Source organism: Cyrtonyx montezumae, unplaced genomic scaffold (genome assembly GCF_038088225.1).
Source record: "Cyrtonyx montezumae isolate F1298 unplaced genomic scaffold, pur_monq_1.0 scaffold_2, whole genome shotgun sequence".
Classification (NCBI taxonomy): domain Eukaryota; kingdom Metazoa; phylum Chordata; class Aves; order Galliformes; family Odontophoridae; genus Cyrtonyx; species Cyrtonyx montezumae.
In genome coordinates, this window is record NW_027071936.1 from 43,033,621 (window position 1) to 43,047,713 (window position 14,093).

General features: G+C 37.0%; 2 protein-coding genes across 2 annotated transcripts in view; one reads left to right on the forward strand and one right to left on the reverse strand.

Moving 5' to 3' along the window:
* PAICS (phosphoribosylaminoimidazole carboxylase and phosphoribosylaminoimidazolesuccinocarboxamide synthase) overlaps window positions 1-14,093 on the reverse strand; it is a 34,147-nt gene that overhangs the window by 17,158 nt on the left and 2,896 nt on the right. Inside the window, exons 2-7 of the mRNA XM_065736193.1 lie at window positions 12,117-12,203; window positions 8,645-9,082; window positions 7,543-7,632; window positions 2,754-2,840; window positions 711-782; window positions 14-415 (exon numbers count right to left, since the gene is read on the reverse strand). Coding sequence (XP_065592265.1) covers window positions 14-415; window positions 711-782; window positions 2,754-2,840; window positions 7,543-7,632; window positions 8,645-9,082; window positions 12,117-12,203 — 1,176 coding nt within the window. The remainder of the gene's footprint in view (window positions 1-13; window positions 416-710; window positions 783-2,753; window positions 2,841-7,542; window positions 7,633-8,644; window positions 9,083-12,116; window positions 12,204-14,093) is intronic.
* The window catches only part of PPAT (phosphoribosyl pyrophosphate amidotransferase), a 41,341-nt gene that overhangs the window by 10,602 nt on the left and 16,646 nt on the right, over window positions 1-14,093 (forward strand). The gene's annotated exons all lie outside the window — the stretch shown is intronic.

The following is a 14,093-nucleotide window of genomic DNA, read 5'->3' on the forward strand; positions in this document are numbered from 1 at the left end:
AAGTTTTTAGTACCTGATAGGAGGCTTGAACTTTCACAACCCCAGCTCGATGGACCTAGTGGCTGTCTTCTTAAGATGCAGTCAACTTCATCGTAAAATCTCATTTTTCTCCTGGGATTACCAAGGTGTTCATTTTCTTTCTGCAGTGCACGATATTCATATTTTAGGTTCTTGTATTTTGTGCGACATTGTTTCCAGTCTCTGTCTATTCCACGTTTCATTAACCTTCTGGCAATTTCCTCAAATATTTCTTTATTTCTTGTTGCCCCTTCAAGCATTTGCTGTATCTTTTCATCTGACCATATATTTATCAGAGCTCTGACTTCATTGTCACTCCAGTGCTTTCCTGTTCCAGTATCATTAACTGTAATAACTTTAAAGTGATTTTGTGCTTCTTCCAAGGGGATATGATTATCTGAAAATATAATGAAGCAACCAAATACTGCTGAGTTATACATAAATATGTTAATGATTAAGTAACAAGCTGAAGGATTAATTAACATTTATAATAATTCTCTGAATTAATAGAATAGAGATAATTAATAGGGAGTAGAGATAAGAAACTAAACTGTATATGCAGTCTTAGGACTGGAGACGAAAGCAAATAAAGTGATGTAGTGTTTATAGTAGAGATTTGATTGATTCAACTTTAATACTGAAATTTCGATGGAATTTTGTTTCAGAGTAAATGCATGGAAATTAATACTCACCTGTGTTGACTATCTGCTTTGCTAGTGGAGTACATGATCTGTCTTCTGAGGTAGAGCTTATAGAATCATCTTCTATAGAAACACACGGGTTTAAAGAAAGTGGTCATAGGCAAATTAATCACTGAGACTACTCCCATTTTCTGTAGGTAACGCCTGTCTTAATTAAAAGTGTCACAACCCATTAGTCTTAAAGAGTTATAACAACTCTTCTGCTACACGCCTTCCAAAATCAAATAATCTATTAGCATATCTCATAAGCCTTATCTTTCTTTCTGCTATTGTGTTCCCCAGAAGGTAGCTGTAGATTCAGCACACAAGTTTAAATACTTAATTAAACATCTAGGTGTACATCAGTGGTTTGTGTCTCTCATATGGGTCAATTTGCATATCATGTTTGTGTACACTGACTGGCACAGTTGTTCTATCCATTTCTGGATGCCATTTGTATAGGCATGCTCCTGCAGATTAACTCACACCTGGTAGGGCTTGAACTTATTGAAAATTAGAATCAGAAATTACATTACTGAAAAAATGTGTGTGTGGTTAACTTGGGATGCTAGCAAGAAAACGTCTTTCATAAGCATCTATTTCATGACTATGTACCCCATAATTCTTCAGAATATTCTTGCATCTTCAGCTATTGGAAATACAACCTTGAACCCAAAGGGAGCACTAGCACACCAGATTCAGAGGGACGTATCGGGTTGGAACTAGGTGATCTTAAAGGCCCCTTCCAACCCAAACTGTTCTGTGATTTTACTCCTGGGCTCTTGAGCAGTTTGTTTATTTATTTATTTTTTAAACTGACCCAAGAAAGATGGCTTTCCTTTCATCAGATATTCATTCTCTCAGCCATACACTCTAATCCCATTGTGCTTTTGGCAGTGGTGTTTGTGTATTTCTGTCGTGAGTGCTGTCTTCAGTGGATATTATGTGACAAGCAAAGAGGATTGGTGTGTCTAAAGCAATCATTTGTATTCTGTCACTGTGTATGAACTCTCCTCTTTGCATTAGGGTGGCCTTGCTATGCCCCTGAACTTTCAGGGACATGGTCTTACTTTATCCTTAATGTAATCTGTGTTTTCTGTGTCATTGCAGTGATGGCATTGCTCTGGTACTGTCCTCTGTGTCATGCTCCTTACAGTTATGTAAACAATTGTAAAAGCTGTGCTGGACAGGGGGTCTGAACAACCAAATTCAGATAACATAATTGCCAAGGACAGCTCCTTGCCTGGATTGCAGAAATACTGATGCATACAGTGGAAACATTCTTACGGTGTAAACTTTCAGTCTCAGAGGGCAAAGAATTTTCATTGCAAAATCGCAGTAATATTTTTTTTTTAATTCTTTCATTTAAATTCTGGATATAAACAGTAATACTGTAAAAGTAGAATTTGATCCAGGATATCAGGACAGTAGATTTCAATGTCATCGTTATTCTTCTCTAATGCCTTTCTCCCATGAGCATCCATGGCTTCTGTGTTCAGTTCGTCCAGAAGGTTAATATCCTGCATGTAATTCTAATGGCAATTTTAAGTGATTTTAATAAATTTCCTGAACATTTGTCATTGAATGTACAACTCTCTGATTTCAGTTTTACAGGTAAGATGATGCAGAGTATTTATGCAAACTGTTGAATAGTGAATAGCATGAAATTTAATGGATTGTCATGAAATAGTTTGAAGACAGACAAGGCATAAAATGTTTAGTGTTTGAGACAGCTATTTAGTCTGCCAGATCACCCTCCAGTAGCTGGGTATAAAAAAACCCTGTATTTGTGTCACAAACAAACACACGTTTATCACGTGTAGCATAAGAAATATGTTGTCAGGTGAAATATAATCTTTTTATTCATGGAGGGAAGGAGAGGTAACTGTTTATGCATTTTTCCCACTATGAAATCAAGCAAAAAAACAAGTTTTATCATAACCTAGAAGTAGAATTAGTATAACATGTGGGAGTAACATATGAATCTCAGGAATCTGCAGTTCCCATTAAAGTAGAACATGCTGTTATAAGTGTCAGAACGCAGTCTTCACTTACCTATATCAATCATCTCCTTCTTTATTTGTGTAGCTTCCAGAGCTGCCAGGGTGGAATTGCTGAAGTCCTCCTCATCTTCAAAGGTTTCTGCAACAAAGATTTGGAACTGTTATTAACTAAACAGTTCTTAAGTTATGTCTCTAGGACCACCAACTTGAGAATGTCTGTAATGTTAACTACTGCTAGAGATTGCATCTCTTAATTTGAGACTTATCACTTCTTGACAACACTGGGCTTAAAAGCCTAGTGTAAGCTATTATAAAATAAATTAACTCTAGAACATCATGTAACAACTTGTCAGGGTAAGTTTATGGATGAAATGTATTAACTCTTAAGTTAGTAAAATCTGGATCAGATTTTTTAGAATTGTTCCCTGTTGGTGGTTGTAAATAACAGTAGCTGATAAACCTGTATGCAGCAGAATGGGCAAGATGGTGACTTTTGTAAGGGGTGTTTTGATACACAGTGAAATATTGGAAGACTCCCAGGTGGCTGATGCCAAGAGTCACTGAATTAGCTCCAGTTGGTCCATGAGTCCTTTCACTGACATCAGGGTACTCTGCCTGGATAATTGATCTGCAGGAGTGATTGCTTGCTTGATAGAGACAAGTATTACAGTCCTGTCCTCAGAGCATCCCCCCTGATGCAGTTGTGGCAGAGCTTACCTCACTGTTGGGGCCCAGGCTCTGGGCACACTGACAGTGGGTCCATGGGCTCTCCTCCACGGGGAGGAGAGCTCTGCACCTCTGTCATTGGTTCTCCCTTGTTTAATGGGGAACTCCACCCCTGTGCCCTCGGACAAATTGGCAGATGATGCAAGTGGTCTCTCCAATCATCATGCCTAGGTGAGGAAACCGGTATACAGAGATTACACGTTGAAGGCCACGCTGCAGATCAATGACAGCAGCTGCTGACTCCTAGCCTCAGTCCATTCAAGAATATTGCCCATAAACATTGAGCAATGACATGCGTTCTATAGCCATTTTATTAAAAATTACCCCCTGAATCAATACAGACTTGTTTGCATCAGGCATTCTTTATGATGTGACCAGCATCATGTGCTTTTCTTTCCTTCTTTTTTTTTCTGGTGAGCCAAGCATGTGTGCATAGATAGCCTGGCTTTTTTTCTAAGCCACTTGTTTGAGTTTTTGGGGGAGGGCATGAGGAGAGCACGACTGAGCCAAACAGAACAAACCATAGTCTGTTTCTGCCATGTATAAAAGATGCTGGCTCCACCCTCAATGTTTTGTTAAGCTGTGGATGATTGCCAGCAAATATGCTTAATCTGAAGTATTGCTCACAAAGGCACCTGAAAAATCCTGTAGCAATCTTTCCTTTTACTTCCTCAGACTGATAACAAGCTATGTTCTCTTCCAGTGCTGTCTTCACTATTGCTGTTTATCCTGTGTCCTGGCTCATGAGGCAAGATTAGTAATGTCTCCTAATCCTTACCCTCATCCGTAGTGTGTATAGTATAAAAGTACATCTACTTCATACCAGCCTAAGGCACATGCACTAAAATGTACTCTTTTTACTTTATATCTGTACATTTAAAAATTCTGTGCACATAACAGTCAGTATGCAAAAGAAGCCAACATGAATACCTTATGTTCTGACTTAAGACCTTAACTTTAAACAACCATTTCAAAAAGGTGTTTTCTTAATAACATACCTTGGTAGTGTCACAATTTATCAGAAATTTGTTCCCTAGAGAGACATACAGTAATGTAAGCAGTGCATCAAATTAAAAAATAATGACAAGAAAAGCAAGTTGTTGGAAACAAAACATAGTTTTTACATTGGTCTGATGGCATTCCTTGGAGTCTTGTCTTTATTTTCACTGTTGTTTCCCATGGTACTTCAGATTCAATAAAATACCTGTACACAGTCTGTGTGGTAATGCTGCAGTGACACATTTGGAACATGTGCTTGTGCATGGAGACTGATTTGGCTCTTCTAAATAGATTTCTGGAATTAGCTGCCCTTAAAAGCAATCTCATGTTTTACAAAACAACATTAAAAGTGACTAAATATGTTTTTACTTCCAGATTGACTTAATATGGATAACTGCAATCAGGAAAGGAAAAAATTTGCAGTGACCCCTGACATTCTTCGGCTGTTTTTTGCCAGGAGAATGGTTTTGTGATTGATGCAGGGCTCTGGCGCTCTCTGCTGGCCACTCTGTCTGGAGGTCTTCCAGCACAATGCTGTGAGGGAAACTTGAGTTTCAGTCTGTCAGGGAATGTGTAAGGAATTACTTATCTCTGTCTATATCTTCTCAGGTGGACATTTGATACTCTTTAAGTAGAAAATACATTTGTGCAGAAGTGAAAAAATAATGAAACATAAATAACTGAGTACTTGCCCCAAACTGGTGGGTTTGTCTTCTGATTGATATCATCTTGATCTTCCTTGCTGGAGCGTGGCATACCTGACTGGGCTGTTTATAACAATTGTCAGTGGTGACAGTGTCACAATGGTTGATAACTCAGAGTGCACATGTAAGATCCTGAGAAGCACATGCAGGAGTCTTGTACACCTCTGCATTTTTATGCTACTGCAGTTGCCAGAAAGCAGATGTCTCTAGTTCATAGAAACAAACTTAACACTGCCTGCTATCTTCATGTATGAATTAGGAAGATGCCCCAGCATGAAAACCCAGAGCAAGATTTACTGAATTTCTGAATTAATATTTACGCTCATTTATTTATTTATTTTACAATTCTTTATACTCATTTAACTTTTTTTTTATTATTTATATAGACTATAATTATATACTTGTTGAGAAGTGGTTTTCTGTGAAAGTTCTGCTGAATAGGTAATAGTCCTTAAGATGTCACATCCTAAAAGCTATGGATTGCCAGAACTCTGCTGGTACCAAAGAATCCCTGTTACACGGTATCCCTGCCTGCTTGCCTTTTTCACAATTTATAATTATACGAATACAAAACTATTTACTCTCTACTTAACAGTTTTTCACTCTAAATTCACTTACCTATCAGAAAAGCTAGTACCACAATTAGAGAATAAAGGGTGCCCATGATTATGTGATGTAAAAAGTAAACATCTGTTCTCTGCTTTATATAGTACCTAATTATGGTATCATAAATAACATTAAATATGAAGTAGTTTTCACCACCTGTGATAAAATAATTTGATCCTGTGTTGTTCATTTGGGAACGGAGAAAAGGATTTTGGAAACTGAAACTGCATCATATCAAGCATGGGTGCTGGTTTTTGCTTGTTTTTCCCCACAGAAGTTGGAACAGTAGTATTCAGAGTGGATAGACTAAGCTGGAGAAACATACAGTGAAATACTTGCAATTTTATTCGTTGCCTACAAAATGAGATTGCAATTGCAATTACCCAGAAACAAAAAATGCCATTTAAATGCACATATTTGAAAAGGGAAACGATAAGCATGGAAGCTATATAAGTGCTACACTGTCTAAAGGATTGCTACAAATGAGTGCTTAGAACCAAGTCAGGAGTATACAGTTAACATTCTCCTAACTGGTTCAGATTTTTGCAATTCAAAGTTACAATATTACACAGGAGCAGTTGAAAACTAAGACTTAGGACAGCACTGCTGTGCTGAGTCTGTGTATTATTACAATGTAGTACTTTCACCTCCTGATGAGGGAAAATGGAATTTGATGCACTTTAAAAATTGTCTTGAGTAGATCTCACTGAATAGTGGTTATGATTTCTTATATATTTTGTCTCTTTCCAGGTGAGGTCCCTTTAGAATATGCACTTTCTGTGACAACTTGTTTTATCCCTAATGTGTGCCTCAGGTGTCCATGGTGATCTTGTAGAAAGCTAGTTGCGTATTTCCTTGTGAGTAAACAATTTAATAAATCTAATTACACTTGAGTGACAAAGCAAGAATGCTATTGCCCAGAATAGCTCAAATAACCTCTCAAATAACTTCTCATCATCAACTGTTTCTTTACTTAGTTGTCATAGCTGTTTCTTTCCTTGTATGAAAAGCTGCCATATTCTCTGGAGAAGTATTTACAATAACATCATCTGTCAGAAGATTTTTTTAATTTGACATTAAAACCTTTCAAGTTTACTTTAGACCATTTTAAATTCTGTTCCAGTACTCCTTAACACCTTTTTTATGAGTACATTCTGCCTCATGCTACTGAAGGAAACTTTTAGGTCCTCTCTGTCAAGGAGAGACGCACATTTCAGCCTTTTGAACTTTCATGCATGCCTCTAGCTCAGTGCAGAGCTCCCACTTTCCCCAGAAGTTATGCTTTCAGAAGTAAGTGTAATGTTTCTTTGTTAGGAGTATATAATTTTCATTTTCAATGTCCACCGTGAGATAGAAGGTGATACTCTGAAATGAAATTCTGCCCCCTGGTGTGAATGTTGACAGAATTCTGTTAAATACTGACCAAATCATATCATGAAAATGAGAATTCTGTATTAGCTTGCGCACAGGAGATGAATAATTATGTGCCTTGGAGATGTACTACTTAAGTAAATGCAGTAATAAGTTCTGCTTAACTTTCTTGAACCAATAGCCTCTTCTTTATTTCTTGGGCCCTTACTCTTCAAAAGGATTATTTACTAGACTGTTATTATCAAATTTATCAGAGCACTCTAAATGCGCATGCATGTGCCTATAATTATTACAAGTGTGGTTATCGCTGTGGCGTCTTTTGTTTTGAAGGCCTCTGCATTTCTGATTGTTGTTACAATGCATGCTTATGTTAGAAATCCATCTGAGGTTACTAAATTTAGGAATTTATATAAAATAGAAGATTTTTCAGTTTACCTGGGTCAGAAACTTTCTTTGTAACTGCAACCTGTAGGTCTTCAGACAAATTACTAACAGAGTCCTCTTCACCTGTGTCTCCGGGTATTTCTGTGTAAATAATGCTATGTTAATTAGGACACTGTGTTTATGTTCTACAGAACAGCTGTTTTGTGTCAAATCAAATGAGCCATCCAACCTATGGTCCTCTTTATGCCGGCAGTCAGTAGATGCATAAACAAAGAGTTTAGAAACAGCAACTAAAATGTGAAACTTCTCTAAAACACTCTCATAGCTTTTGATCAGACTATCCACTCATCTTTACATTTTTCTTTATTGATTTCTTCCATTAACCTGCTAGGCTTATATTTCTGGCCATAATCTCATCTACCGTGTAGGATTTTTACTGTGTAATAAATGGTTTTAATTTTAATTTTGTTATTAAACAACATGCCTGTTCCTGCTTGTACATACATTCAAAAAAAAAAACAAAAAAAAAACCCCAAAACTATTATGCAGTGTATTTTCATCAGTCTTCTCTAATTCTGCTTTACTCCATTCAGGTGAAGTTATCTATCAGTAAACAAACAAAAGCAATTAACCGTTCTGCCAGGATTCTTTATGACATTCTGCTACTTTTACAACAGTTATCGCTAGTTGGGGAACCTAACTCAAAAGGCCAGTAAAACTGGATTTATTGGACAACATGGGAAAAATAAACATTATTTTTTAGCTATGGCTGTTAACTATAGATGTCTTTTGTTCAATATCTTCATTTGTCCAGTAGCAGTCAGACAATCTCTTGACTCTCTCTCATCTAAACTCCAACAGTATCAGACTTGATTTTGATTACAATCGTCTCCCTGTATCTCTTTCTCTTCATTTTGTTCTCCTCTTTTTGTTTCCTAGTTCTAAAAAAAACATGTTTGGAGGCAGTCGCTGAACAATATTAAGTGAACTACTGACAAAACAGTAGATTTCTACTTCGGGTTCCTTCACCACCCCACCCAGCAAATTGGTTCATCTACCTGTTTGGTTTTTGTGATTCTTTTTTAAGACTGCTGATGCAAAAAAATTTAAAACTAAAAATTTTAAATGATATGTGGGAAACTGGAGTACTTACCTGTGGAGTCCTTTCCTGATTTTGCTTCTGTCCATTCTGGAGGCCTTTCACTTTCCTCATTATCTGATTTACTTGCTTGTTCCATGGTACCGTGCCCCAGAATAGCATCCAGTTCATTAAAAAATTTCATGCTTCTACTTGTACTCCCTGAGTCTTGGCCATTTTTTATGCTCTTGTATTCATGTTTCAGGTTTTTATATTTTGTCCTGCACTGCTTCCAGTCCCTGTCAATTCCAAACTTTTGAAGTCTAGCAGCAACCTGTTCAAATATTCTTTTATTTCTCACTGTCCCCTCCAGTTGTTGCTGGATATTTTTGTCTGACCATATGTGTATCAGAGCTCTGACTTCATTAACAGTCCAGTGTTTTCCTCCTTCATTTGCTACTGTTGGAATGAAAGCCGATGTTTTGGAAGCCTCTAGTGCTGGCGGTAGATTACCTGCATCACGTGGGGTACGGGAGAGACACAGACACAGGTTACCTGCATTAGGTAGGTGGGATAGGGAAAGGACAGAGTGAATGATGATGAAGTATGCTAGTTCCTAATGACTTTTCTAGCATAAAGGCTTAACTTCCTGCATTTATGTCGTGCTTCTCGTTTTACATACATGCAGAACTTCAAATTGGGCATGGATCTGAAGAGTCCAATTCTTAATTCCAAGCAAAGCACCCCTTTTGAGGGAAGTGGATAGATGGAGAAGTTGCCTTGAGTCACACAAGGAAATCAGTGTGATTATGAGCCTGTTTCTCGTGGTACAAAACTGCTCCTTTTCTCAGTACAGGTCAGCATAAATATCAAGATTTCAATGACTTAAAAATGTATTTATATTTTTTAAATTAAAAATGACAATTTGAGTATCTTATTCTGTAGAACTGAATTTTTTTTACTGTCTCCAGTCTCCAACTTTTTTTTTAACACTGAAATATGATCTCTTGCATTTAAAAAAAAATCCATATTTGTAATTATGAATTTATTTAAAGGCTTAATTTTGATTGATTATTATATTAGTTTGGGAAGTTATTTCTCATGCATTTTACAAATCTTTTCAAAAAATAACTTTAAAAAAAAACAAAAACCTCCAGCGCTTTATCGAAGATTGCAAAGCTGAAAGTCCATGGTAACTGATGATTTTTAGCAATCATACTGAAGGCATAAATGCTTTTGCAAGTGTATTATTCTAACAGGGCAAGCTAGACTATGGAGGTTGGGTGCTTTATAGTCAGTGGGCTTTGTGTGATGGCAAAAACATCTGACCTTTGCTTGCACATACAGCAGTGGAACACAGCTGAGTATAATAACCTGTCTGGGGACAAGGTTGTCCTAGATACAGGCATTCTTTGCTAGTCTCTGTAATTCGTTGTAGTTGTGAAAAAGCTGCACTAAGAAATACCAATATTTTTCCTGTTTGTCTCGTGATAATTGAAACTCTGCAGCAGCCAACTGACTGACATTTTATTGAGAAGTGTAGTTTTCAGGTGACATGCCTTCTTCATTTCTTCCTGAGGAAAATGCTAGCTCACATACGAATGCAGCCATAAGAATTGCCATGGTTGTCAACTTGCAGCACCAGATAAGCTTGATGTAGTGTTCAGTAGCACTGAACACATGCTCAGTGTTACTGAAAGTATTTCACCTCTGTTTCCAGAGTAGTTTTCTTCACTGTCAGCACTGCGGACACCAGAGGGAAAAGCCCCAAGAGAACAGGGTACTCCCTCTATTAGCTCTGCATTTCTCAGTCAAACCTATACAGTATAGGGTAGTTTGGGAGGGAAAAGGTTTCTTTAGTTCTTGTGTAGTTCACTATTTTTCATGAAGCTCATTTGCAACTGAGCTTAATTTCAGTTGTGAACATTAGTTCGAATGAGTTCTAGTGACTCAATGGATTGCTCATTCATTCTACTATATGCAGAGCAAGTAGAACAGAATGGAAAATGGTTGCTCATTCCCTTTCAAAAAAATGATGAATCAAAATATTTTACCCTTAAGCAGGGCTTTGAGACAAAGTGGTTATGATCACTATATTTTTTTTCTTTTATTTCTAAACTGTATTTCAGCTCAGATTTGTTTAAAAATGCTTGTAAAATTGTTAAAACATGATATCTAGATTTTTTTTTAGTCAGAAAGGTGTATGTGCTATATTTTATATTTTTCTAAACTTCTTCAACATGAAAAAATGTGCAAGCCAAAATGAAACAAAAATATTAAGCAACATTGTTATGAAGGGCTCAATGTTTTTTTTTTTTCATCTGTGTCTGAACTAGTGTCTGAAATCTAAAGATTAAGAGAAGCAGCGTAAAAGACATTTTAGTATCAGTACATACCTTAGAGCCTATGCAATTTAAGTTACTATGCTTTGTAGAAGGCAGTTTTCCCAAAATTAAAGTTGTTCAGCAGCCAAACAGATCTGCTTGGCAACATGCTGTAAGAGCACTGATAAATAACACAGACCTATTCCTGTAAACTTTGTTTCAAATATGGCAAGATCAATTTTGGTTATATATATATATATATGTATACAGTTGCATGTGGTATTCTTGTCTCACCCTTAATTTCTTGTAATGCCAGGCAGGAGGAGTGTAGTGTACCTTTTAAAAGACGCATGTTTAGTTGGGGCTATATTTTCTTTCAGAATGTTGCACCTTGGATATTATACGCTGAAAGTTGACCCTGACCTGGGATGTACACTAGAGCATAAAGGGCATGTTAGAAGTGAAAAAAGCACTTGGGGAAATTTCATGACATTGCTGCTGTTCATCCAGGCATGGAATGAGCTCATCGGTACTCTCTGATTCTCCCCAGAATGTGTTCAAATGTCTTCGTTGTCTTCCCCTTGAAGGGGCTCACATGTAGGATATTCACCTTCCTCATAGCTTGCCAGATTTGTACTTTTGCTCTGTAATGAACTTTCCTTAGCAAAACTTCTACAGAAAGTACTACTGGACAGTTTCAGGTTGCGTTGTTGCATGCTTGGTTGGATTAAAACATTGTTTGCCACCCTTTGCTTGAAGAGAGGACACAGTTGCTGTGAAGACTGTTGTGGATCTGGATTACTCAGTAGGAGAGGTCAGACCTCTGCACTGCTCTGCTGGCTCAGGCCACTCACTCATACTACTTCAAGCAGAAGTTACATGAGTTGGAGAAAACCCACAAGTGGATATGTGGATCACACACATTTAGCATGCTTTCCACTAGCATTTAACGAAACTAATATGGTTAATATGATTAAGCTATAGCATGGGATGTCTTTTGAGTGGGAGTGATGGTCAAGCAGGAGGCATTTCACGTGCAATGAACAGTATTTAGTGATGACTGCTAAGTACTAAGATTGGGAAGGAGAAGGTGAAATAGTGTGGTTATTTTAAAGCTTTGTTGATCAGAAATGGAATGATGGCATATTCAAGCTATTGAAAATGCTCTGAAAGCTTGGAAAGCTATATAGTTAATTTTGGGTCACTGCTCCATCATACTATACCTAGTTGAACTGGTCTGACATGTGACATAAAAAGTAGTGGATCTCCTGGAGCATCCTCATCGTCTTCTAAAGAAACTGATAATTCACCTGGGAAGGAAAGAGTTTTCAGATGAAAAATAGGTATGGACAAAATTATGATATTAGTTTAAGTGAAAATGTCCATACACAATGAAATCAATAAGTTTCTAATCTCCACACTTAATTTGTATTTAAATTAAATGTAAACTCATTTGTCTTGTCCCCATAGAAGGACAGGAGATATAGGAGGTAAGTTAGATAACTTTACATTTACATACAAAGCCTGCTAAAAATATATTTTATTCTAAAATTTGTGTAGAAACTGACTTGATTCTAGTGACCCATATACTTTTCTGATTGTAGGTATTTGAGGTGGCACATTAAAGCTACAGTTGGGAAGCAGAGAATGTAAAGACGTACAAAGAAGTAGACTTTGCACATAGATTCAGATAAGCATGTATCCATTTATATAACCAAACAAAAATTTCCAAAAAGAATATCTAGAGAAGAACAGGAAAAAATAACAAGGTTCAGCAAAGAGTTCTGGAAATCTAGGGATTAATGACACTGGGAATGTAGGAAAATACTTTGACTAGAGAACAGGCGTACTTGTAGCCGACAGGATTCAATCTAGCTTTTAAAGTATTGCATTCCTACATTTCTTTAACAAGCAGCATTATAGCGATTGCTGCGTGCTTTTGGAAGGCAGCATATGTAACTCAAGTTATGAGTCAGCTTAATTTTCACAGAAGACAGACTTTTAAACTGTGCTGTATTCAGACACTGTTGACAGGAAGTTTGAAATGATGATTTTGCGGTTACGCTGAGTGGGCTGCTGTCATTTCCAACCAGGTAGGTCACATCGATCAAAGCTACTTGCACAGCAGTACTGCAGTAATTTGTAATAGCAAGCAGTGACAAGGCGCAGTCCTGATGGAATGTGGCATCCCTGACGTAGGTGAAATTGAAAACTGCATTTAGATTCATTCCAAAACATTATCCTAAATCCTTCTGATTTTCAGCAAGACCCAGAATGACTCGCAGATGCCGTGGCCTCATCTCTAACTGCTGCCAGCTGTTCGCCATGTTTCTCTGGCAGGAGCTGTAACCCCCTGTGGCTGGCTTGAAAGAAAGGTGCGCTCCTACCTCCACTCCTAGTGCCAGGCCTTGTGCTTTATCAGCCTGAGAGCTGCAAAGCAAACTATCGAGAGGAAAACAAATTCTTTGTTGGAGCCCCACTCAGTGGGCCATGTGTGGGCATTGAGATAAACAAGCTTATTTACATGGTACTCCTTAAAAATAAACTGTTCAATATATAGTAAGCAAATAAGAACAGAAAACACAAAATATGTTCTATTTGAAAGAAAGACTATTTGATGTAAAAAAAGTATTTGATGAGCAAAAAAGTTTATATACATTTATTACATTCTCTTATTAATAAATCTATGTATATAGAATATTTGTGAATGGCAAGTTTGATGTTAAAATTAAGACATGGAAAACTATGTAGGACTGGCTTTTTCATGTTGCATTTCTGTAGCATCTTCTTGAATTTCTTGTAGCTGTCTAAGTTGAGTACATATGATAACTATTTCATTGCTGATGCATTTCTGTTCTGACTGAACAGAAATTAGGTTTTTTTCCTACATTGGTGAAGTGAGGTGCAAAGAGGGTGTTTGTCCTCAAACGCCTCTCTCTAAGATTTAATTCTGTTTTTAACTATTAGCTTATCTAAATTACTTTCAAAGACGGAAAAAAAACCAGCAAACCTGACTTTATAAAATATGGAAAAAAAAACTCTGCAGAAACACCATTTAGTCCCACAGAAGTAGTCTTTTTTTTTCCCTTTTCCTTTCTTCTCCTCCCCAGCAGTATCTTAGTATTTGAAAGAATCAAATAAAACTTGCTTTGTAGCTTTTTATGAAGGATAAATATGAATATTTAGACTGAGGCTAAGCA